Consider the following 26,266-nt stretch of genomic DNA (forward strand, 5'->3'; position numbering starts at 1 on the left):
GAATATTTATCCACATAATATCTATCTCTTAATTGTGAGAGCCAACTATTACATTACTCACCTATAATGCACAGAAGCAAGAAAGAAGGCACTGGGTTGGCATAACAGCTGAAATCATTGCTAACAAATCTCCCCACATATTTGCACCTTTATTGGACATGGCCAGGACTCCTGTGGATGTACATCTCTGCCTTTCTTGCCCTTTGGAAGCAGTCAACCTGGCAACTTGTGGGGAAACCAAGGGCTTTGTGGGGGCTGCATTGCTCTGCACACACCCAGGCCCCCCGTGGCACAGAGCTTTGGTGCCTAAAAAGATCAACCAGAGGAAAACAGCTGGAGAAGGTTTCATTTGGACCTTTCTTCCCTGCTAACAGAAGTTGTCAAAATGAAAGTGACCAAGCAGGGCCTGATCCCTGCTGCCAGCTCAGGGTTAGAAAGGAGGCATTACTTGATTTCATTGCTGGGTGCACAGGGAGTAACTTCCCTAAGTCAAGCACACCCAGCAATCTCACCTAGTAGTTTGTATCCATGGAACTAAGACATATTCAATACTTTGCTGAAACTCACAGGTTAAACATTACATCCAATTTATCGACATATTTCAGTCACTTCTCAGAATTTATTGACATCAGAGTAGGAGTGCCCTGTAGATCCCTGCTGGTCATTGTCACTGGTTCAGGTGACCCATGCACAAAATAACCCAGGACAAAACTGGGCTTGCAAAGCAAATTCATTCCATTACTTGCAATAGCATATAATACATACTGACCTCTGGATTCCCAAAAATCAACTGGAGAAGGAGTTGGAGCTTGGTGCTCAGCAGCAGGGGCAGGTAGGCAGTGCACTTGCAGGACATCCCCTTGATCAAAACGCTATGCATCTCGTCCTTCTCAAATCTCCAGCCCAGAACTAGGTCTTGTATCTCCTGCTCAGGAGCGGAATTTCCCCAGTTACAGCATCAGCTCACACATGCCTGGCGTGTGAGATGATGGCTCAGGATGACTCCATGACTCCCTGCCACCAAGGGCTCTATTGTGCATTGCTCTCCTTTCAAAGCTTGACTGCCGCCCATTGACCAATCCATTGTTTCTCTTTCAAGGCTCAAGGTCCCAGCTCTTAAACAAGACACTTTTCTTCATTGTCTTGTCAACCTGCTCAAACATGGATCAAATATGGCAGGGCCTGGGACACAACTCCAGTTCCTGACACAGTCCTTTGGGAAATATTCCCATTCCTCAAATTCTCCTTTGGTGGTCAAGAGCCTCCTAAAAACACTTTCTTCCCCCTGAATGCATTCCAGCTACCTTCTTAGCAGGACCACTCTCCTTATTCTCAAGGCCAAGATAGCCACTTGCACACAGTAAGCACTGCAGTGGGGGAATACGTGGTTCAGCACTCCTGTTAAAGCTAAAGGAATTGAAAAGACTATGCCCTGTTTGTTGGACTTAATGCCTCTCCATCCTATTCTGGGAATCAAACACAAGTGTTTCATCAATACACCCTGCAAGTGCTCTTGCTGAGTGAAGCCACATTGCTGTGTCAATAAAGCAGCCAGGACTCAGTTTCTTCATGCAGGGAAAGCCAATTCTTTAGTCAAATAACTCATTTTTATACTGTTTTCACAGACCTCGTGTTCAACTCCAACTGGCTGGTAGTTTCCTTGCCACACAATTTATTGCTTAGAAGGTGTATTAGTGTGTACATGCTAAGACTCACACTTTCTAAGACTCACTCTTACTCAGGTGATTACATTTTTTTTCGTGGACGCTCATGGACAGGTTTCTTGTTTATTACAGATGCAAACAGTTTTCTCAGCACAATAGCTTGTTGTGCTAACTGCACTCAGGACTATACCCATGGGAAGTTAGCTGGCTGCATGTAGAAGATGCAACAGGACAGTTGGGAATTTACCATAGTGTGGTAAATAGGTATGATTCATGCTGATAAAAATTGAAACAAGAATCAATATTGATACAGTAATTAATATTTAGAAATATTAAAACAGTAAAAAGTTGTAATGCCAAAGAAAAAGGGAGAGGCGGGGCTCTACCTTCCCCCCCCTCCCCGCAGATGTTCAGGAACAGGAGGAAAGCAAGAGATAATGGTTGCTAAAAACTAACAAAGAAGGGACACTCTGGTTGTGTCCCAGGAAAATGCTAATTATAAGGGATTTATTGCCTTGATGCCTAAATGCAGTAATTTTGTTAGTTTTGGCTTACATTGTATTGGCTTGGTGGGCATGTGTAACGCAAAGCTGAATTAAAGGACAAAGAGGAAGACTACAAAATCTTCCTCAGATGACCCCCAAAGACTTGTGCGACCACCAAACCGAGTGGTGGCACATGCGTGGTAAAGATGATAATGAGGACGGAGGTAGAAGTGTGCTGAATCGAAAATGGGAGGAGATGGCATTGACAGATGGCATATAAGGAAGAATCTTCACTTGGCAAGCTCGTACGTGATTTGGCAAGGGTCCCAGAGCCCTGCACTCCACACTCCGTGGTTATCTTTTGCTTATGTGCTATTATTGGAACCAAATTCTCCCTTATTTTAATCAAATATAATATAACCAATTTTTAATTTTTTTTATTTTAAATAATAAATTAAAATTGCTACTACTTTTAATATTGTTTGGGGTTTTTTTTATGATGGGATAACTGAGCAAACATAGCAATAGGAAGGCCTGATTTTATAAGGCCTTTCTTTTCTAATAACCCTACCTGTGTGCAGCACATTATGACTTTCTTTCAGAAATTAATGAAGAAAACACAAATTGCCTACTGAAACCCTTCTGCCCCCTGCCAAATCAGTTCACTCCTCAAGCACAAGCCTCAGGCAAATCCCTGATGTGCCTCTCTCCCAGGAGCTCAGAGCTGCATTGCACAGCCCTTGCTGTGCGCCAGAGAGCACAAAGCAGGCTGGCCTGGTGGGCCTGCATATTTCTGCCAAACACTCTGCATGTCACACCTTTGCTCTGGCTCAGTGCAGAACTGCAGGGTTGCAGGCGCTTCCTCCCAGAGCTGCGTGAGGCGCTGGCTCCTGCAGATGGGCCCTGCCAAGCTGTCCCTGCCTCACGCTGGTCTCGCTTCCCCTGGCACAAGTGCCGGGCCTGAAGGAGGCTGCCCTGTGCTCCAGCCTGCCGAGCAGCCCGGCTCCCTGCCCTGGTGCCCAGAGTGCTGCACACACTGCTGGCCTTTGCCAGGAGTTGCAGGGCAGCCAGCAGAAGAGGAGGAATCCTCCGCCAGCCCAGCGGCCCGCGGCTGCCCTTGGCCTTTCTCTGCTCCTGGGCACACTGCAGATGGCCAATGCCTCCAGGCTGGGCTGTGCCCAGCACGGCTGCGCTTCCCCTTGGCAGCAGCCAGCTGCCACCTGGGCTCTGAGGGCAGAGGATTCGCCTGCTCCCAGGAAGAGGCACCCAGGGCCCGGCTGCTGCCTCTTGCAGCTCCAAGGGCCTCTTTCCACCCTGTCTCGGCCGCGGCTCAGCTGGGGCTCCAGCCCGGGCAAGGCCGGGCCCGCTCTCACCTCACAGGTGCTGACAGCTCTGCACCACAGGAGACCTTCCCGAGCACCCTCTCTGATCTTTCTGCTTTCTCACTTGATCAAGGCTTTCCTCCAGCCAAAGAGATTATTGCATTTAGGGATCCAAGTCCAAGTGGCAGGAGCTCCAATGCTCTCCAGTCACAGCTGAAGGCCTGCATCTGCATAAGATGTTTGGGCTGCCCCATTCTTCCTTTGCTTTTGCCTGCAAATGCCATTGTCCTTTCTGCCTCAAATAGAAGTACCAAAGATGGCCAAAAACTGACCAGTGGGCCATATTCCAAAGGCAGTCTGGTCTGGAGAGGATGACTGAAGAAGATCCTTCCCCACTTTGACACCATACCAAAGACACCGTTTCACTTTCCTCCTTTAAGAAACAACAGACAATTCAGATGGAATTCTGGAGTTCATTCGCAGAGTGAGAAGGAAGGGGATCTTCAAGGTGAGTTGTGGTTTCAGAAACTTTATTGATTTTCAATCCTATTCTGCAGTCCTATTAGACAATCCTACTCTAACCCTAACCCTTACCTTAACCCTAATCCTTATCCTTATCCTTATCCTTATCCTTATCCTTATCCTTATCCTTATCCTTATCCTTATCCTTATCCTTATCCTTATCTTTGTCCTTGTCCTTGTCCTTATCCTTATCCTTATCCTTATCCTTATCCTTATCCTTATCCTTATCTTTATCCTTATCCTTATCCTTGTCCTTATCCTTATCCTTATCCATATGTTTATCGTTATGTTTATCGTTATGCCTATGCTTATCCTTATCCTTATGCCTATGCTTATCCTTATCCTTATCCATATGTTTATCCTTATGCCTATGCTTATCCTTATCCTTATCCTTATGCCTATCCTTATCCTTATCCTTATCCTTATCCTTATCCTTATCCTTATCCTTATCCTTATTCTTATCCTAATCCTTAATCTAATCCTAATCCTAGTCCTAACCTACAATCCTACTCTAAACCTGTTAAGGAATAAATAAATGGTCCTGATGTGATTGTCACATTTTTGTCTCCTTCCTCTTCACTGCAACAATCAGTGGCACCAGGCTGGACGCAGGCTCAGCATATCTTACAAATGGATGCTGCCCAAAGGGAAAAAAACCAAATCAACAAAATACAATGAACCATGACTTTCCGAGCTCAGTGCTTCACAGGATTGCTCCTGCCCCTAGAAGGATGCAGGAAGAGGAACAATGGGACCGTCTACACCTCCATCTTGATGTGCAGGATTTTGCCATCACAGGCAAACCTGGCCCAGAATCTCACTCACCCATTTATACAGGTGTCTTCATCTTGCTGAGATTTTAGCCCTGCCAGTGCTCTAGAAATGGTGCTTTCTGTCCTTGGAGTTTCTTCTTTTCAGGAAACTCCAAAGCCTCTCATTGGTCCCTCTCTTTGTAAGACAGGCACTGTGCTGATTTCCGCAGGGAGACAGAGCAGTGTCTACCTTTCCATGCCCTGCCCCTTGTGTGCTGGTCGGCACCTTCCTTCCCAGCAGGGCCAGCCCAGGGGCACTGGGCCCTGCAGTTCCCACTCTGCCACACAACCTGGCAGCAACCCTGGCACAGTTCCCGTCTGCTTGAGGGTGCCAGGCAGCAGATGGGGCTGGGACAAGTCCCTCCTGGCTGTCTCTGTTTGTGGCAGAAACCTCTAAGGGTGGGCTGGGGGGCACAAACCAGGGCTGGGGGGCACAAACCAGGGCCCCTCAGAGGCTCAGAGTGAACCCCCACAGCCCCTCCTGCCCACAGCCAAATCTCTGACTGCTCAGCTGGGACTGGCTTCCTTGGGTTCCTGCACCTCCATTTCATGTCTCTGTACCCTGCATTGCTCTACTTCAATTCTTTTGACATTAGGTAAAACTGAACACAGCACCAAATTAAAAAACTAAGAGCGTGACAGAAACAGAAAACAGAGCACCTCTCCTCTCAGGAAATGTAGAGAGAGGTGGAGTTATTCAGCTTTGTGAAGAACAGGCCCAAGGGAGACTTTATTGCCACTTTCCAAGACTTCAGAGTGGCTTTGAAGAACGTGGGGGACATCTTTTTTAACTAGGCCAATTACAATAGGATGTGGGTGAATATTTTTAAACAAAATGGGGATCAAGTCAGAGTAGGTCTAAGGAAGAACTTGTTTACTCGGAGCATGGTGCCACCCTGGCACAGGTTGCCCCAAGAGCTTGTAGGTGCCCCGTCCCTGCAACCATTTCAAGTCAGGTGGGAAAGGGCTCTGAGCTACCTGATCTCTTTCAAGATGTCCCTGCTCATTGCAGGACACTTGCACCAGAGGACCTTTAGAGGGCCCTGCCAGCCCAGCCCAGTCTAGGATTCCTCACCATTTTCATTTGAAGAGCCCCAAGAGTGGAAGTGAGGAAGAAGAGGGCTCATCTGATGTCTTGGACTTGAGTGGAGGAGGAGCCCATCCCTCAGAGCCTGTTTCACCTGCAGCCCCTTCACATTTTACCTGCAGGAGCTCCTTGGCAGACCAGCGCTGCTCCTCATCTCTCTGCAGGCAGCAGCTCAGGAAGTCACGCAGCAAAGCTGAGAGGAGCTTGGGATGCTGCAGTTTTGGGGTCCCTACTTTGGCTATCAGGCGTCGAGCCTGGAGAAAAAAACTCATGAGGCTCCACCTGCTGCTTTCACATCTCTAAGGCTCTCCCAGATCCCTTTGTTTAGCCTCTGTTCCTCAGTGGCAGTTACTGCCCTGACAGAGACCCAGAGATGACTTTCCTTTCCCAACCAAAAATCCAAACCCTGATGCGGCCACAGCTTTTCCACCATCCTACAGATCTTGCCATGGCAGCTGATTTCATTGACTGACCTAGTTAGTGGGAACTACATCAGCAAAAGCATGTTTGCTTCTCTGAGGATTCATACCAGTTTTAGAGGCTTTATGGAAGAGGGACTGTGCTATACTAACTAATTTCAAGGGTTAGTTCATGGAAGGCATCTCTGCACTGCTTGTTGGTCCTTTAAGCACACGTGCCTTAGAACAAAACTCATCAAGCTTTTTGTGCTGTTCTTGAAAACAATGGGAATTGGAAGAAAAGAAAGAAAATCCATCAGGTAATCCCCAGGTAAGGAAATAAAGATTTACAAACTCATCTTCAACACAGCCACATTAAGATGCCTGCTGCGGTGTATTGGGATGGAAATGCTTGCTTGGGCACACAGGTGCCACCTGCAGCTCTGTCTCTCAGCAGTCTGAAAATTGCAGCTTCCCATTTTGCAGCAAAAGACAAAATTGTCATGGTCAGAAGAAGGAGAGGTGCCATCCCTATGGTCACCCTCTGCTCATTTGGCTACTCAAGTCAATGCATTAGTGGTAGGCCCATCTCAGAAAGTGCCAGGAAACAAACGGGAGGTTTTGGCAGGCTCTCCACATCACCAGGCTCTGGCTTGGTGACACAGAGAACGTGCCTTGGGCTGTGAAAAAACATGGTCACTAAATGCAGTACAGCAGCACTGCACAAGAAGCAGAAGAGACTCAGTGGCCTTTACACACTCATGCCCAGGTTGCAGGCATGTTTCCCAGTGAGAAGAAACTGCACACTGGGTTAGGTTCCCCTCTAAAGACTACAGTTTTAGAAACTTTGTTGGGTTTGGGTTTCCTTCCTTCATTTATGGAAAGATAACAGAAGTTCTAAGATGCTTGTTTCCTTTTTCTGGGGCCATCTCCACAGACAAAAGAACTGGAACCACTTATAACCCAAAGGAAAGTGTTTCCTGAGAATGGAGTTTGTTTGCATGTGGTAAGGCTTGAGTTCGACCACTGATGTATCCAAATCTACAGCAGATGCTGATGTGTTGCAGGGACATTTTTAGAGGGGACCTTGGTGGAAGTAGTTCCAGCAGATGGCAATGGGATTTTGTCCAATGGCATGCAGGGAATGGGACAGGTGAGAAAGACAGTGGGATCGGTGAGTATTTGCTGCTTACCGAGGCATGACTTTGGTCCCAGTAAGGAGGTTCTTTTTCTAACATTTCAATCCCCACAATTCCAAAAGACCATATGTCCACTTTGGGGCCATATGGTTGACCTGTCGCCACTTCAGGCGCCATCCACCAAGGAGTCCCGGCTACCAAGCACGGTCTGCTCTGCTCAGAGTTGAGCTGAGTAGAGAGGCCAAAATCAGCTGAGGAGAAAGAAAAATACTGGTTTTATTTTAATTCTGTGCAATTGGGAAAGCAAGCAAAAGAATTCCCCAGTAGAGGTTTGAAAATGTGCTGTTGAATCTCCTGACAATGGCAACTTAAAAAATCCCCCGATTTTTTACACTGCCTCCAGCAGTGGCTTTTGTTCTTTGGAAACTTTAGACTTGTAGCTCCCTCCCTCTTCCTGGACACACACAGGATAACACTACTCTTGACTTCTTGTTCCTTGTCCTATCTCTGTGCACGTGGCAACTGCGCCCTCAGCTCACAGTGGGTGTCCCTGCGCTGCCACCAGCACCATTTTTGGGGAGCTGGCTGTCACTCCAAGCAGCCCCACACCCACATCCCTGGAACGCTGCACCTGACCAAGAATCTACTGACTCAGCTTGACAGAGCCATCGGTTCTGAGAAGGATGTTGTCACTCTTAACATCTCGATGGATCACATTGTTTGAATGAAGAAAATCCAGTCCTTGCAGGCACTGAGAGAGGAAAGAGAAAGAGGAGGGCAAAAATGAGTGATGTGATTTCATCACACGAGAAAGAAACAAAGAATCTAAAAGATTCCCGCTCCAGGGGAATGGGGAGTAATGGCAGAACACAGTGCCATTGAGAGGAAGAGCTTGCTGCTCCAACACTTGCCGAGCAGGACCTTTCTGAGGAAAGGCATGTCAGCTTTGGAAAGAGCAACAGCACCTGCTCTTTTAGACTTTCCCCTGCAAACCAGCCAGGATGACTCCTGCTGCAGTGGATGTGCTCAGAAGCAAAGAGCATTTTGGCTGCACTTCTATCCTTCTTAGCTAAGGACTGAGAGAATCGAGTCTAACTTTTTTCTTTGCTGTTTGTTTCAAATCCTGCCACCAGCACCTTTGCTTTAACAGGCAAGGAATGCAGTGAGGACAGAAAAAAGTTTAGCGAGGCAAGATGGGGAACAGCAAATACAAGAGGCGGAGCGAGAGTACAACAGTAGGAGATAAGAGTACTGGCACTGAGTACAGTGAGTGCAGGGCCACTGGCAGGCCTTTCACTTGAGATGCTTTTACTTGCCCATAGCATACCAGCCACACAGAAACAAAGCTTGGCACATGAAATCACTCCTGTTCTGAGCCCCTGTTCCCAGACAATCCTGCCCAAGGCCTCAGAAGCACAGATGGGATTGCTGACCTCCCGACTGATGGCTGCAATGTGGTCTTCAGACAGGAAGGTCTTGCGGATGACATCACTCAGGGTGCCTCCATCCATGTACTCCATTACCAGCCAGAGTTCCTCACCCAGAAGGTAGCTGAAAGAAGGAAACAAGGCCGGGGAGATAAACATGCATGACTACCTTGATGTTTTGCTTCCGAGTTTCTTGTTTCCAGGTGCCTTTGTGACTAGGACAGAATCAAAGGAATAGACAATCTGCAGTCTGTGCAGTCTGGAGGAGAAAGGCACAGCAGTGAAAAAGGAGATGTCTTAGAGATGTCTTAGATGGCCAGCAGGTGAAAAATGCAGTTTAGTAACAGCCCAGGTAAAAACCTGTCAGGCATGGTGGTTCTGGAAATAAGCACCAAGTCTTCCTGGCATGCCCAGCAATGACAAAGAGGGGCAACGATCTAAGAGAAGTCCACTTTAGGATGGTTCATCAGCATTTAAGAAACTTTAAAAAATCAATCCCGAAAAAATGTGGAGGCAATGTACTCTGAGGGTGTTGACTTAGTAAGATACAGCTGACCCAGGTTTCAGTAATTTTGGAATAATTTTCAAACGACAAGTGGCAGGGAAAACTCATGCAGACAAGATGCACTCTCCTCACATCCATTGGAGATGAGTAAAGAAATATGAATAAATAAAAATTAACAGGTCTACTTTCTGCCACTGACCAAAGTGGATTTTTAACCTCTCATGTTTGCTGTATGTAAATGCCCCTTGATGGGATAAGACCATGACCTCTCACCTGTCTAAATAATTCACAACACTGGGACTCCTACACTTCTTCATGATCATGATTTCATTAACAGTTAGTTCCTTCGTTCTCAGTCCTTGAAGATGTATTTTCTTTATGGCCACCTAAAATGACATTAAAAATCAGTAACTCGAGAAGTTGGTGGCACGAGACGACAACGCACATGGAGCAAGTGATTTTGCAATGACACAGCTGAGCTGTGCCAAACTGCCTTGTGATTAGGCACTGCAGTAATTAGGAACTGACATTCCAACAGCCCATTTCTCTGCTCCCTTGGGGGACAGTTACAGGACATGTGGGGCCACTGACGTTTTGCCTTGTCCACTTGGTAACAGTGGTGTCTCAGCTATCACCCACAAACCTCTGACCACACTCTCTGCTGCTTTGTTTGGGATTCAGAAGAAGTAATCCATGCCTTAATACTCTGTGCATACATCTTGGGCTATGGGCATGGCTTAGGGCTTTTAGGGACACCTTGCAGATCTCTCCCTACGTGCAGTTCCCAAGTGAAGCACTGCAGGTGGCTAAGGAACTACCAGTAGCTTTCAGATGGATTTGCTGGCAGCCAGAAATAAGAATTCAGGACTCTGAAGCTGTAGCCCCAAAGAGCAGTGAGGTGCTCTAAGGCACCACCTTTGTTTTAGCAATGGAGAGTGAGTGAGCACGTCCTTCTGTGAAAGGAACCGCTGCCTCCGTGCCTTCCTTCTGGCAGCTGAGGAGGACAAAGTCCCAAATGTATTGTGCAGGCTGGCACCAGTCTGTGCTTCTTGTGCCTTTTCAGCACAGCTCTGCCCAGAGCTCCAACCACAGCTCACACCAGAGGGGAAAGCCCTCATGTGCAGCAGAGTCTGTGGGGCTTGTTGACATTTACCTCTCCTCCTGTGGCATTGTTGAGTGCTCTGACCACTTGTCCAAAACCCCTAGAAACAAAACAGAAGCAGAGAAAGGAGAAGCTGTTCAGCTCCTAGAGTGAAAGCCAGCCCACACAGGAGATGTCTGCTGGAAGTGTCAAAAACCTGCGGGAGGCAGGAGGGCTCTGCCGGAAGGCAGATGATGCATTTTCCTCTCCTCCAGTGCATGGGCACTGGGCCTGTTTCTGAAGCACTGGGGTTCAACTTCTAAAGTGAGTTTAGTCATTCCTCTTGGGTTTCACTTTCTAAACTGTGTGGTTCCTATCCTGACCACAGAGTATTTCCTTCTGCAAAGCAGGGGAAAGAAATGTTCTTGGGAACTGTTATCTCACACAGCTTTGATAGAGGCTAGGTTGCTCTTTCAGGCAAGCAAGTTTCTTCTTTTCTCATTAATGGGGCAGTATGATTTGGAGACATACAAAAATGCTAAGGAAATTAACACAGAGCTGTCCCACACTTGAGACACAAGGAGATCTTCCACGTCCTGTTCCTTGATGCAGGCAAGACCTTGGCAGCACGGAGATGTCACTGACAATGCCTTCTGAGCACACTCACAAATTCTGAGCAGCACTGAGAGATGGGGTCATCTTATCCCCAGTGTGTGAACATGTTTGCAGCTGGCCTGACTTCACACTGGATAGACATTCCACCAGAAAAACACCTGGGCCATGGCTGTGCAGGAGTAACTGTGGTTGGACTCACCCGCTGCCAATGTGTTCCATTTCGGTGTATATCCTAAAGGGATTTTCCTGGTTCACCATTCTCTCTGAGGGAAACAAAATGCGGGATGGTGACTTTAAAGCAGAGATCCCAGCTTCCAGGAGATACAAAAGGCATCCCCACTGTCTGGGGCTCTGAGCCCTTTGTGGTCAGCTGGGTAACAACAACCACAACCACAACAGCAACAGGACAGGCAGCCCTGCAGTGCAGATGGCTGGCACAGAGACTGATTTTGTACAGTCCTTTGAAGAGTTCTCTTGACAGGAAACAAAGCATGGGGAGATGCATTCCCAGGAGAGAAGGATATCTTCCCCACCCTTTCAGCAGTTGGCCAAAGGAATTTATTTCCATTTGTAAACCAGAGCAGCTCATGCTGTAACTGATCCCAAAGGGGCTTTCAGCATCAGGAGCCTGACCTGTTTATGAGCAGGCTGAGCTCAAAGATGCCCCTCTCCCAGCTAAGGAAGGCTGCAGCCTCTGCAGTCCCTCCAGCCCTCAGGGGCAGGGCAGCTAGCACATCAAGGCTGGCAAAGCCCAAGCATGAGCACTGGCAAGCAGTGGGAAGAAGCCACAGCAAGCCTGAGCCTCTTACAAGCTCTTGCCCCCATTGAGGACACGACAGGATGGGCTTTGAGATCAGCCACACCGAGGGGTGGAACAGTGCCCTTTTTGTCCCAACAGGTGATGGCAGACACAGAATCCACTGGGCTCTGGTCTCAGCCCCACCAGGTCTTATCTGAGAGCACAGCACTGGCAGCTGTTACAGGCAAGAAGCAGATTCATTGGGGTGTGCTGCAGAATCACAAAGGACTTGATGTGTTTTCCTGGAGACTGATCTGAGCAGGGCTTGGGCCAATGGGTAGGATTCTAACAGTCATGGGAAAGAGTGGGAATCGGGTATGGAAAAGTGCCATGGATCTGAGGAATATACCATGGCTGGGCTGGAGGCTCTCTCCTGAGAAATGCCTGTAGTACAGTTTTATCTGATCATGCCACTTGGATGCGTCTCTTGGACTCATCTTGATAAGCATAAAACTAGAAGATTAAATAAAGGTTGCTACAAAAGTATCGCTTTTTTCTTTGGGGGCACATGGAAAACATCTCTTGCTCTCTATTTGTCCTGTAACCTGTTGTCCTTCCAAAATAGTTCTTATTGACAAAAAGATAGCATTCTTGTCAAAATAAACTGCAGATGTAGTAGTGGTAACAGTAGCAGTCATAAAAATGCCATCAGTAAGACATGGGGCAGAAGGGTGCTTTCAGGATGGAGAAAAACCAACTCCACTAAAAAAGCCCCACAAACCATAAACCGAAAAAACCCAAAACACAAAAAAAACCCGCCACAGAAAAAAAAAAAGGCCTCCACAAAAAATAAACAACACAAAAACATGGCCCCACTCCCAAAAAAAAAAGTCCCCAACCAAAAAGACAAAACTCCAAAACCAGTCCATTTCTGTGAAGTTTTTTGCTCTGATTACTGGTTCGAAGTCAGGAGTCTAAGGAGAATTTAGGAAAGTAAAAATTCTGTTCAGTTTGGCACTAGCACACAAGACTTGTCTAGATCATTTGCAAGGTCACAGCCTTCTGTTGATCCCAGAACATCCCCTGCTTCAACCTTTAGCAGAGAGAGAAGCTCAGGCAAACCCAAGCCAGTCCAAGGTGCCCTCAGAGGCAGCAGGAACACCCAGAGCTCTCTCTCGCTGCCTCGGAGCACAGCACTTCCTCTGGGGAGTCCTAAATGGCCCTGTGACACCAAACTCAGGAGGAGCATTTGGTACAGCTCTGCTGACACCTGCCCACAACACACTGTCCCTCAGACAAGAAACACCCCAGACGTACCCAGCATCTCCAGGTGCTTCTTCTCAGTCTCCTCTTTCAGGGAGATGAAGTAACTGCCCGAGCTTGAGCTCCGAGCTTCGACAGAAAGGCTTCCTTGGGATGATGCTGCTGCGGCAGCAGGATCAGAGCCCATGATGTGCTGGACCTGGAGCACTTCTGGTGGGCACTGTTCCTGTGCCTCACTCCAAACTTGGGGCCCTTCATTGCCAGACATTGGCTGGAATTCTTTGCAGGCTGCCCGGTGAGATGTCAACACTTGCACCTCAAGTCAAACAGAACAAAGCAGTCAGACACTACAGCTTGTCCCTGTCAGCCAGGAGTCGTTGACTGTGAGGAAAGGCAAAGAAGAGATTGACAAGGGATACAGACAGCTTGTTTCAGTCCTCCATCTGGGTCACCACGTTCCACTGTACAAACACTTGAAGGAACAAGGACAGCAGGAATAGGCCAGAAGAACAGAGCAGCAGTGGAGATTGAGCACACCAGGAAATGTCCTTCAGAATGACTGTGATACACACTAGAGCAAGATGGCACTCAGAGGCATGGCCCCACTCCCTGCTGCTCTGAGTGGAAAGGCAAGAAGGGCAGAAACCACCAGTTTGGTGACTGCAGTGACTGCATCCCACTTTCACTCATTCTAGAGCCTGAGGGAGGCGATTAAGTTTCTCTCTGACAATTTTCATTTCTTCCTCCAGCCTCTTCTCCCTTGCCCTGTTGCTAGCCTCAGAGTCCTGCAGCTCTGCCTGCACATGTCCTTTGATAGACTGTAAAGGAGAAGGGAAAGGACACTTCATGAGTGGAGTGGCTGCCACTCTTTCACTCACCTGGTTTTGTTGATGGCTCCTGTGCTGATGGAGATTCTCCTCTTGAATTCTTCCCATGTCTTCCCTGTTCTTTCTCTTCACATCCATGATGGCACTCTGAGCTTCGGGCAGCTCTGCTTGTGGCTCTGCCTTGATCTTCTGTGCACACAAATGCAGAGCAAGTGACTGGGAGCTGCCATCAAGCTCAGCTTTTTCCTCTTGCAGCCTCAAAATCACATTTATTCAGCCACTTCTTTCTGCTTCCCTCCCCACATCTGCTTCCATTGCAAACCTCCTGTCCCAGGGCTGATCTCTGCAAATTCCAAGGCCCTGTGCTTTCAGTGCCTGTGGGACTCCTGGCCTCCCCAGTCCCAAGAGCTCTGGTTTATGCCCCTCTTCCTGCCCTTCCCTCTGTCTCCTGGCCAGTCAGGCTCACCTGGCCATTCTCCTGTGGCTCTTCCACCTGCTGCCTGAGCTGCTCTTCCTGCTCTCGGGCTGGGAACAGCTCTCCCTGAGTCTGGCATGGCATCTCTGATGAAGCACTCTGCTCCTGCTCTTTCTCTAGAAGCACCTGAACAGAAAGCAAGAGAAGATGGGTTTCAACTTCCCACATGACCTTTGTGGGTCAAGACTCAAAGACTGCTGGGCTCACACGTTCCAAAAGCACTGTGCTGCTGCTCTGCTGGGTCATTCTCTGCCCGAGAGGAGGCACAGATTCCAAAGTGACCCTGGCCTTATAATCAGGGGCCATCTGGGATTGAAGCTTAAACAGCCTCTCAGGCAGCTGACAGGGAAGGTGAGGCATTTCTCAAGGGTCTGGTGAGGGCCTCCCTCTGCTTCTGCCATGTCCTGTTTGTCTTTCTGTAGTGACTGACACCCCACCATGTCCCACAGCTCCATCCTGGCTCTGCAGGTGGCATCCTGGGTGAGCTCAGCCCTTGTGAGAGACACTCCTGGAGTTCATGTTCTCTTCAGGCCTGCACCAGCATTTCTGCCTTTCTGACATCCACTCTCTTGCTAGAAAACCTGGTCATTCAGGAGATGAGGATGCATGCAAAGATCTCTGATGGAGGTCACAGAGCCTCTATGGCCACCTGAGTACATGGAGGAAGACCAAAGTGTTTCTTCTCCCTCTTTTGTCAACTGAGAATTCTGACCAGCAGAAAAAGACACTCTCCTAAGGTCCCATGAACGAATGCACTTACAGCCCTGAGGAAGCCAGTGAAGGAAACCATGTGTCATGTAATGCATGGCATGTATGACCAGAGTCACCAAACACCACCTAAACATGGAATTGTTGCACCTCTCTAGGACAGGCAGAAATTGAAAGAATTAATAGGAGACATCAGGACACAAAAAGCCTAAGGAGGAAAACAATTCTGAATGGAAAAACCATCATATCTGGAGGGGGAAACATCTCTGCCTGCTCAGAATTGGTCGAGGGAACATGTCTCTAATCCTCTCCAGAAGGGATGCTTTTGGTGATCTTTGCATCCCCAACTGCCTTGGGCCAGAGCCAGGAAGATTCAGTTATGTAAATGTTACATAGATAGATAGGTAGGAAGATAGACAGATAGATCTCACTACTATAATCTCCAGTTACTGCCCTCTCTGTTGCTGCACACATCAAACCTGGTAGCCAGTGTGCCATTCAGCAGCAATCCTGAAATTGTTCTCCTGTTCCTCAAAAAAGCACATTCTTGGGGAATGTGGAGATTGTAGGTCCTTATGGAAAGGAGTCAGACCCAGAGCATTGCAGTGGGAACTGCACTCTTTGTGCATCTGTGCTCGGGCAAGTTCTCTTGGACTCAACCACACTGACAGTGCTAAAGTGGCTGGAATAGAAATGCAGCTCAGCCCCTTCCAGTTTCTGTGATCTCTAAGGAGCAGATGGAATGCAAGGATATTGACCTCCTGCTAAATTTCCAAACACGTCACACAGTGATTCTCAGGGCTGTTGAAAAACAGAGACAGTGTTAAACCCAAAGTGATCTTTAAGGCCATGCATGAAGGCTTGGAAACACAAATGCTCCATCTGCATCAAGGTAAAAAAAGGGTGCGAAATGCCTTCCAGAGCCTGATAAGGGCAGAAAAGAGGGCGCAGCAGCATCCTTGCTTGCTGGAAAAAGAGAAAATGAACAGGGCTTTTCCTCCTAGGAAACCCACAAACCACAAGATGGAAGTGTCAACCACTCCAGTATCTTAAGCCCTTGGATGCAGGGATGGCAAGTTTGGCACTGAAACAGCCCTTGTGCTGAGCACTGTCCTGCAGGGATTGATGGAAGGTCTGCCTGGAGGTGCCTCAAGAGCCTCCCATTGTCCAGGCTGAAGCTCCCTCAGCACCTCCTCACGGGCCTTGTGCTCCACCCCCTTGCCCAGCTCCCCTGTCCTTCTGTGCACACGCTGCAGCCCCTCCATGACTCTCTGCTTCCCAGGGGCCCACAACTGCACACAGCACTCCAGCTGTGGCCGCGGCGCTGCCCAGCACAGGGCCACGCTCACTGCCCTGCTCCTGCTGCCCCACTGCTGCTGACACAGGCCACCATGCCCTTGGCCTTCTTGGCCACCTGGCCACACGCTGACTCATCTGCAGCTACTCAAGGCCGGCAGCAACCCCGCGTCCTTTAGGCCCATGCAGCTCCGCAGCCACAAAGGTGCCCATTTCACCTCAGATACAGCAGGAACAACTGCAGGTTGGCCTTCCTGTTCTGAGCAACACAAGACAGCAGTCAAGGACTTGCAGCATCACCCCCACTCTTGGCTCCAATGCACTTGCCAAAGCTTCATTCTTCACCACTAAACAGATCAGCCGAAAGTTTCCCCATCTGGTGTTTGAACCTTCCCAAAAGCCAAAACACAGCTGGGCCAACAGTGTCTCTACAAGTGAAGAATGACTCAAGAAAACTGCAGAACACTCCCACAAGCCAAAGACACCTTTCCAAAAAGGGAAAAGAAGCAAACAAAGCCTTTTGACCTCCAGCACTACCATGTGTGCCCTTGGCCATGACATCGCAGAAGCCCAGAGATGGAGCTTCCCTGAACCAAGCAGACAGAAGCTCAGCTGAAGCCCCCAACTCTGCACTGCCCCAACAGGACAGGTCAAAGGCCAATTTCTCGCTGTCACTCCCTGCAGGAAATGGCTACGTCCTGCAGGACTCCAGTACTCAGCATTCTCGGCCAGACACAGCAAGTGCTGGCTGCTCAGAAACTTGCATCTCTGCCTTGCACTAAAGACAGCGCCCCCCACAACGGGCACTTACTCTCTTGAAATGATGAGCAGGCCGTGGTCTGACCATGGCTGGACAAAGGCAGTGGTCGTCTTTCTCATTATCCTTCTCTCTGGCTTCTTCTTCAATAGCAGAGAGAGCCAGGGGGAAGACGGCTCTTGCTTTCCTCACCTGTGACAAGAGAGAATCATAAGGACACGACGTTACCTGATGCCTATAACCTTGTTTCTCCTCATACCCACCGCCACCTCTTCTAAGGAGAAATCATCAACTTTGTTAGCAATGGCATTCTAAGTCACTCCAACCAGATTAAAATGGGCACATTCAAAAAAACAGCACATGGCTATGACTTCGATATTCCTCCCTGGCTATTTGCAGGAAAATTTATCTCTGCAAAAGGCAGCTTTTGGTTCTTGAAAGCTCTGAAATGGAAAAGTAGGAAAGAGCCAGCAAGGTCTTTGCAACTGCTTAGCAGATATGGAAAAGTAAAAAGGGCTCAGAATCCCTTCCAGTGCCTATAAGGACAGGAAAGTTTTTGCGGAAGCATCCCTACTTGCTGGAAAAAGAGAAAATGAATAGGGCTTCTCCTCCTAGGAAACACACAAACCACAAGATGGAAGTGGCACCCACTCCAGTGTCTAAAGCCCTTGGATGCCGTGACGGCATGTTTGGCACTGAAACAGCCCTTGTGCTGAGCACTGTCATGCAGGGATTGATGGAAGTCTGCCCGGAGGTGCCTCAAGAGCCTCCCATTGTCCAGGCTGAAGCTCCCTCAGCACCTCCTCACTGGCCTTGTGCTCCACCCCCTTGCCCAGCTCCCCTGTCCTTCTGTGCACAGGCTGCAGCCCCTCAATGACTCTCTGCTTCCCAGGGGCCCACAGTGCACACAGCACTCCAGCTGTGGCCGCGGCGCTGCCCAGCACAGGGCCACGCTCACTGCCCTGCTCCTGCTGCCCCACTGCTGCTGACACAGGCCACCATGCCCTTGGCCTTCTTGGCCACCTGGCCACACGCTGCCTCATCTTCAGCTACTCAAGGCCACCAGCCCTGCGTCCTTTTGGGCCACACAGCTCCCCAGACACAGTGGTGCCCATTTCACTTCAGATACAGCAGGCACCATTGCAAGATGGTCTACCTCTTCTGAGAAACACAAGACAGCAGGCAAGGACTTGCAGCTTAACCCGCACTCATGGCTCCAAGGCACTTGCTAAAGCTGCGGACTACACCAAAATATGCCCCAACAGAAACTGGCCGCTTCTGCTTTTGGCCTGACAAGGCGGCGTCGCAACTCCGCACTTTGTTCCTTTTCCACATGGGACAAGAATGGGCCCCCACAGCTGCATGGACAACACAATCCTCCTTTGCAGCTTATCAAAAGCCAAAAGACAGTGTGCCCAAATTAGACTCTACCAGTGAAGAACTGCTCAAGGAAAGTGCAGACCACTTTCACAAGCCAAACACACCTTGCCAAAAAGGGAAAACAAACAAACCAAGCCCTGGCACCTCCAGCACCTCCTCCTTTGCTCTTGGCCATAGCACTGCAGAAGCCAAGCGATAGAGCTTCCCTGAGCCAAGCAGCCACATGCTCTCCCAGAGGCACCAGCCCTTTGCGGCCTCAACATGACAGGTCAAAGGCCAAGTTGTGCGGTGGCTGCCTGGAGGAAATCCCTAGCTCCTGGCAGGACTCCAGCACCCAGCATCCTCAGCCTGCAACAGCAAAGTGCTGGCTGCTCCAAAACTGTCAGCTCTGCCTTGCACTAAAGACAGCACCACACACAACTGGCACTTACAGGTCTGGAATAGGGCGGTGAGAACAACGTTGGAGGGTTGTTGTCATCCACCTCATTTTGCTCCTCTTTGGCTTCTTCTCCAGGAGCAGCGGGAGCCAGGGGAGAGACGGCTCTTGCTTCTGTCATCTGTGGCAAGAGAGAAGCATGAGGGACAGCCCGGTACCTATCATGTAGAACCTCATTTCTTTTAACAGCTACCACCACATCTTCTAAGGAAAAAGTCGTAACATTTCATAGCGACAGAGGGGTTCTAAGTCACAGCCACCAAATTAAAAAGAGACAATTCAACAGCACTCTAGATGGATATGAAGTTGATTCTCCTGCCTGGCTGCTATCAGCAAGCAAGGTTATCTCAGAAAAACAGAGCTTTTAGTTCTTGAAAGCACTGAAATGGTAAACAAGGAAAGCAACAGCAATGCCTTTGCTACTGCTGCTGCAGATGTGGAAACCTAAAACTGGATCAGAATTCCATCCAGGGCAGGAAAAAGCAGAAAACGCTGTGCAGAAGCATCATTGCTTGCTGGATAAACAGGAAAATGAACAACCTATCTTGTGCTTGCAAACCAAGGAGCCAACAAACCACAAGATGGAAGTGTCACCCACTCCAGTGTCTAAAGCCCTTGGATGCAGTGATGGCATGTTTGGCATTGAAACAGCCCTTGTGCTGAGCACTGTCCTGCAGGGATTGATGGAAGGTCTGCCTGGAGGTGCCTCAAGAGCCTCCCATTGTCCAGGCTGAAGCTCCCTCAGCACCTCCTAACGGGCTTTGTGCTCCACCCCCTTGCCCAGCTCCCCTGTCCTTCTGTGCACACGCTGCAGCCCCTCAATGACTCTCTGCTTCCCAGGGGCCCACAGTGCACACAGCACTCCAGCTGTGGCCGCGGCGCTGCCCAGCACAGGGCCACGCTCACTGGCCTGCTCCTGCTGCCCCACTGCTGCTGACACAGGCCACCATGCCCTTGGCCTTCTTGGCCACCTGGCCACACGCTGCCTCATCTTCAGCTACTCAAGGCCACCACCCCTGCGTCCTTTTGGGCCACGCAGCTCCCCAGACACAATGGTGCCCATTTCACTTCAGATACAGCAGGCACCATTGCAAGGTGTCCTTCCTTTTCTACAACGACATCTTCTAAGTAGATGTCATGAAGTTTGATAAGAATAGAATTGTAAGGCACTCTGACTAAATTAAAATTGTCTAATTCAACTGTACAGGAATTTGCTCTTAAGTAAATATTCCACCCTATCTGCCGTCAGCAAGCAAGGTTCTCTCTGCAAAACTGTATTTGTCGTTCTTCCATCCTCTGAGATGGAAATTTTAAAGTATCCTCTCATGCCTTTGTTATTGTTGTTGTAGGCATTAATATGTATTTTCTTTCGGCCTTCCTAGCTGGCCCTCTACACTCTACTTCTACTGGCCAAGCTCACATCTTCCTCTACAATTCTTAAACACCAGCAACATGAAATGCTCCTTTCTCACTCACCTCAGGATCTTCAGCACTGCTGAATACACGCTTCAGGTGTCCTGTATTTGGAAGGGAAAATGAACCAGATGCTCTCATAAAACTGCCTGGGCTGCTGAATCCCTCAGAGCAAGTCAACCCAAACAGAGATGATTTCCCGTTTCACAACATCCCTCCAGGAGACACATTTCATTCACACAGCTAGCAAGAGATCAGGACAATCTTCTTGCTTGTGCCTACACTGCAGCCAGTTTAGCCAGTAAATGAATACAAATTTGATCTAGAAAATGCAAATTGATCTTTAACACTCAATGCTCCTGTTCTACCAAACACATAAGACAGCTTCTGAAATCCTCTCTTTCAGGTACTCCTTCTTTTTTCAATCAGTGTCATGCACTAATTCTGATTAACTTTCAGGAAACAGTGTCCCAGAAAAGGTTCCCCAAAATCCCTCTGAGCTATGTCAGTTCTATTGTGGAAGAGCACAGCAGCACCTCTGAGGTTCAGGAGCAGACATTCACTGCTTTAGAGTTTGCACTTGCTTTCCAAGGGAACAACTATTTTAGCACTCAGTAAAAGGTCAAGTTAGTCAAATCCTTTCATGACAAAATTTAAAAAGAAAGAAGCTTTCTCTGAATTCTGGGAACAACTGCAGAGATTTTAAAAGGCATTCCAAGAAGGTCTGCCAGTCTACATTTTCCAAGGTGTCTTGCTTGTCCCAGCAAACTGAGGAAATGACAGACTCTGCTGCCACAGACTCTCCTGTGGAGGGAATGGAAGCCCTGCAGGTTCCCTTGCAAATGCTGCCCCTGTGGCTACAGACACTCCCTTTTTAGATGAATGCCTTGACAGGAGCTTTACCAAAGCAGTGGCACCCTAATGCTCTTTCTGTTTCAAAATCAGACACTCAGTCACTAAGTAAGAGAAGGAAGACATAGAAAACCCAGGTCAGGTTACACCATAACCTAAACGGAAGGGAAACCTCTACTTACGTGCGAAATTCGTAAAATAATAAATGGAATAAGCAATGCCATATGCAGCAAAAGCTGCAGTGGCGAGATGGTTCATTATTGGCATTTCTGCAACTTTTCTAAAAGCTAAATAAACAAGCCTCTTGTCAGTAGGCAGCTGCCTACTGACACATGCTTTGACCAGGAAGGTTCTCCTGATCTGAGCAGGCCTAGGGCTGCTCTGACACTCAGGCCTTCTGTGCACCAAGGCAACCTTCTGATGTCACTATGACGACGTGGCAACCATGCCCTGACATCACAAAGGAACAGCTCTGTGTTGGTCTGTGAGTTTATGCAAAGCAATACCCAACCTTCCCTACAGCAAACACAAAAGAGCCTGGGAAGTTCTCCTCTGTCACAAAGCAGCACAAATTCCCCTCATGGGCCAAACCCTGTCTTTCAAGGGATCCAAGAGGAATTCCAGGAGTGCCCCAAGCACGTACAGTCTGTACCCCAACTGAGCACTCAGATGGCACCCAAGCAAAGGAAATCAGACCAAGACAATGGCCCACAGCATTGCAAGTGTGAGAAATGACTCTCACTTTTAACATTTTAAAGGTATATTAAACATTAACAAAGGAATGAATAAGGAATGATTGCAGCATTGAGAGCCTCCATGACTAGCAGACATGTGCTCATCTACAAAGAGGATGCTCTGCCTTTTATACCCTTAGTCCCTCCAAAAGTTTTGTCAGTCAACTTTTTCTCTGCTGTCCATTGGTGGAGATTACTTTCTTGCACCTTGACTGGAGGACAGATGTTGTTTCCCCCTGCCTGCTGGTCACAAGCCAGCCCTCCCCAAATGCCCTGACTACCAAGGCTATTACAAAGGGGAGGAGAAAGAGGACTATGGGAGGATATATAACAATATCATCACTACACATTTGAACATCCACATAACATTTGCTTCTTAATTGTCAGAGCCAACCATTGCATTACTTGTCTGGAACACACAGAACCAGGAGAGAAGGCACTGTTGGCATCACAACTGAAATCCTTCCTAACAAATCTCTCCAAATATTTGCACCTTTCTTGGACATGCCCAGAGCTCTGGTGCATGTACATCTCTGCCTTTCTTGCCCTTTGGCAGCAGTCGAACCGGCAGCATCTGCCCGCCAGCAGCAGCTGCTCCAAGCTGGGAACGCTGCTGGCGGTGCTGATTTCCAGAGGCTTCTGTGTGCCAGGGGAAGCCAAGGCAGGAGCGGGTTGAACGGTGCTGGCGCTGCTGCTGCTCTGTGCCAGAGAGCCCCGGCTGGGCAGGGCACGATGCGCACTGTGCTGCGGGCTCCTTCTCCTGCCACAGCTGGGCACACCTGGCAGCAAGGCATGACAACTGGTGGGCAAGCCAAGGGGTTTCTGGGGCTGCTCTGCTCTGCACACACCCAGGAGACCTGCAGCACAGAATTTTAACCCTCAAACAGGTGAACCAAAGGGAAACAGCTGGAAAAGATTTAATTTGGGCCATTCTTACCTGCTCAACAGAAGTCTTCAAAATGAATGTTACCAAGCAGGGCCTGATCCCTGCTGCCAGCTCAGGGTTAGAAGAGAGGCAATACTTGATCTCAGCACTGGGTGTGTGGGGAATCACTTCCCTGATACGTGCACATCCAGCAATCTCACTTACTTGTTTGTACCCATGGATCTAAGACATTTTCAATACTTTGCTAAAACTCACAGGCTAAATATTCCGCCAAATTATTTGATTTACTGATTGATACCTTTTGACTTATTGATACTTAAAGCACTTCTCAGAATTTCCTGACATGAGTATAGGAGTGTCCTGTAGGTCCCTGCTGGCCTTTGTCACAGGTTCAGGAGGAGCCCCATGCACAAAAGAGCCCAGGACAAAACAGGGCTTGCAAAGGAAATTCATTCTATTAGTTGCAATAGCAAATAATACACAGCAACCCCTGGATTCCTAAAAATCTGCGGAGCAGGAGAAGGAGGTGGAGCATGGTGCTCGGCTGCAGGGGAAGGTAGGCAGTGCACTTTCAGGACATCCCCTGGATGAAAATGGTGTGCATCTCATCCTTCTCACCCTTCCAGCTCAGAACCGGGCCCTATATCTCCTGCTCAGGAGTGGAATTTCCCAGTTACGTCATTGGCTCACACATGGCTGGCGAGATGAGGCCAATGAATCAAGGATTTAAAAGAACTGGAAGAGTTAAAATTTCAGCAAGATTTAGTTAGGGGGAAGGAGTATAGCAAGAAGAGTAGAAATAATAAGGGATAGTTAATGTTTTGCAGGTAAGGTAGTTAAGGCTAGGGTAATATATCCCTTGCCTGTCTTTACTATGTTTAAAGAAGCAGGATGGGATGCGGATTTCTTTGTGACAAAGAAGAGGACCAGAGCCTGCACCTGGGCCCCGAAACTTCAGCTATAGCCAAGAAGTGCAAAAGCCTGCCAACAGGTCATAAGGAAAGAGGTCAAATTGAGGAAGACGTCTTGGCCTTCATCAGAAGGACACCATTCCCCACTTTAAAACCCACCAACCCATTTGAAGTGAAAGACTGCAGAAATGTGAAGGAACTTTGGACTCAATTATAATACATTTTAATACAAAGGAGGGTAGGCAGTGTTACCTAATGAATATGTGTTGGGTTTTTTGGGAATTATATGAATGTGTAAGATATTTTAGATAAGTAGAGAGCCAGTGATTCTTCACACATGTCTTTAGGAGACAACTCCTCCTGTGCCTGGTGCTGTAATAAACACACCACCTTCTAACTTCAGCTGTGGTGAGTTCTATTCCACACCTCATTTGGTGACCGCGCCAGGAACGCTTCTCTGCTCCAGCGAGAACAGCCGCGCTGTGGACGTCTCTGGGCACTGCCAGGACATTCCTTTCCTGGAGGCACCTCCGCTCTTGGCTGTCCCTCATGGAGGACAGACAAGACTGCTGGGACTGTGGAGAAAGGGAATGTTTAACTCTGTATAAAGTAACCCGTACGGCGAACGCAGGGGAAGGGCTGTTCCTAAGTCACACAGAGATGTCCTGCGCACAACGTACGCCTGTACAGTTTGGGTTTGGGTCTGGCCGCCAGCAGAAAGGATTTGCTGTGTCAATAAGGACCTGCTAGCAATTCTGGGGGTGAATTGAGCAAATCCTGTTTTATTGCTGCAATTTTTCCTGTGTGTTGTAATTGTGGTTGTGTTTTCAGTGTGTGAATGTTTGAGGAAGATGATGTGGGTGGATGCTGTTGTGATTTATGGTGTGTGTTGTGTTGAGAAAAGCGAGCACTCTGTCCCCTCATAAAGAGATACTCCTTTCCCGGTGAGCTTGTGTGTATGGACTTTGTAGTTGCAGGGGTTGGTACTCCCTGTGACACCGGGTGCCTGGGTATACAGGGGGGTTGAGTGGTTTTTCTCCCTCATTGTGAGCATTTGGGACTGAATGGTTGTATTTGGGGAGATTTTAGGATTTTGTTTGCAACAAGTGCAGCAATTTATGCAGAAAACTACAGTGTGGTGATTTACGTATGTTGACCTATGGTAGTTCCTTTCTACCACCCCCCCTCCTCCAGGGTTAAAAATCTCCTGCCACCAGGTGGACGCTCTCTTTCCTCTCCTGGACATCCTCTTTCCTCTCCTAGATGCTCCCTTTCTCCCCTTTCTCTCCTGGAGTTGTTCTCCATTAAAGCAGTGGGACTTTGGTCCCGAGAAGAAAGACCGCCTCTCGTCTTTTGCTTTTGTCCTTGTCAGTGTCACTGGAGTCCAGAGCTTGCCAAACTGATCCCCCACGAGGCAAAAACTGACAAATGGCCCCACATGCAGAGCTCAAAAATTGGCAACATTTCTGATGGACTGGAGTGTTTGCCACACTTTTGGAATTCCCTATTCCCACACAGGTCAGGCAATTGTTGAAAGGACGCACCACACTCTAAAACCCTTTCTAGGTCAACAAAAGGGGGATCCAAGCAACACCTCTGATAAGGTGTTGAGCATAGCTTTAGATGTCTTTATGCTTTGAATAGCTCATTTGCAGGACATAATCCTCCAATTTTTAGGCACTTTTCAAACAGCACACAGGCAAAATTGTAAGAAAATTTTGATCAGAAACCTTGAGTTAGGACAAATTGAAGGACATTTGCACTAATCACTTGGGGCAAAGGGTATGCTTGTATTTATTTGCACAGGTGCCAGACCTAAGTGGGTCCCTGCGAAGGACATGAAACTGTCTCATACACAAGAGCGCACCGACAATTCCACCAGCAGGGAACTGAGCACGCAGACGTGAGCCGCACCGAGAAACTATGGTTCATGCCAGACCTTCCCTGTTCAACCTGTGAAAGCTACAAATCTTGAGTCTGATTGTTGATTCTTGGACTGTGAAAATTGTTTGTATCATAGAGCTCTTTCAGCAAAAGCATGGTGCCCATTTTGTTCAAAAGAATTCTAAGATATCCACATTTGTAAAAATTGGAGTTCAGAGGGACAGTTTAGTGCCCTATAGTTGGCCAGTCCCTGAACAAGTGCTAAAAGATTTGCTTGAGAACTGAAAGAGATGGGGAAGCTTTTGCCAAAAAGCAGCTGCACAGGAACATGGAGCTTGATCAAATGATATACTGGCATTTGTTGGTTTTGCTTGCTTGCTTTTGCAGTGCATATATGCCTGTAGATCAACCAAAAATGAACGTTTACCTTGCTTTAGCCAAGTCACCAGGCTCAGACACCATATGTTTGACCAATTTGAGCCCAGACAAACCCTTTGTGACCTGTTTGGTCGGTGTGCCAGTGCCAGCCAAGGAATGGCCAATACCCAATCGTGACAAATATTGGTGTGAGGCTGCCAACGAGACCAATCCCATAAGCAGCTGGCATCATTGAGCCCCTGATCTCTTTAAAGCACCTTCTGAACCTCA

The 26,266-nt window shown here is 48.3% G+C and overlaps 1 protein-coding gene across 1 annotated transcript in view; it reads right to left on the reverse strand.

The window, feature by feature from the left end:
• Positions 1-4,546: 4,546 nt before the first annotated feature.
• Positions 4,547-26,266, reverse strand: part of LOC131569164 (serine/threonine-protein kinase PAK 3-like) — a 28,906-nt gene continuing 7,186 nt past the window's right edge. Inside the window, exons 2-12 of the mRNA XM_058821387.1 lie at positions 17,351-17,433; positions 16,903-16,952; positions 13,114-13,221; positions 11,257-11,320; positions 10,515-10,563; positions 9,635-9,747; positions 8,863-8,980; positions 8,081-8,180; positions 7,484-7,680; positions 6,009-6,146; positions 4,547-4,630 (exon numbers count right to left, since the gene is read on the reverse strand). Of these exons, the coding sequence (XP_058677370.1) occupies positions 4,547-4,630; positions 6,009-6,146; positions 7,484-7,680; positions 8,081-8,180; positions 8,863-8,980; positions 9,635-9,747; positions 10,515-10,563; positions 11,257-11,320; positions 13,114-13,221; positions 16,903-16,952; positions 17,351-17,433 (1,104 nt within the window). The remainder of the gene's footprint in view (positions 4,631-6,008; positions 6,147-7,483; positions 7,681-8,080; positions 8,181-8,862; positions 8,981-9,634; positions 9,748-10,514; positions 10,564-11,256; positions 11,321-13,113; positions 13,222-16,902; positions 16,953-17,350; positions 17,434-26,266) is intronic.

Source organism: Ammospiza caudacuta, chromosome 29, assembly GCF_027887145.1.
Source record: "Ammospiza caudacuta isolate bAmmCau1 chromosome 29, bAmmCau1.pri, whole genome shotgun sequence".
Taxonomy (NCBI): Eukaryota; Metazoa; Chordata; class Aves; order Passeriformes; family Passerellidae; genus Ammospiza; species Ammospiza caudacuta.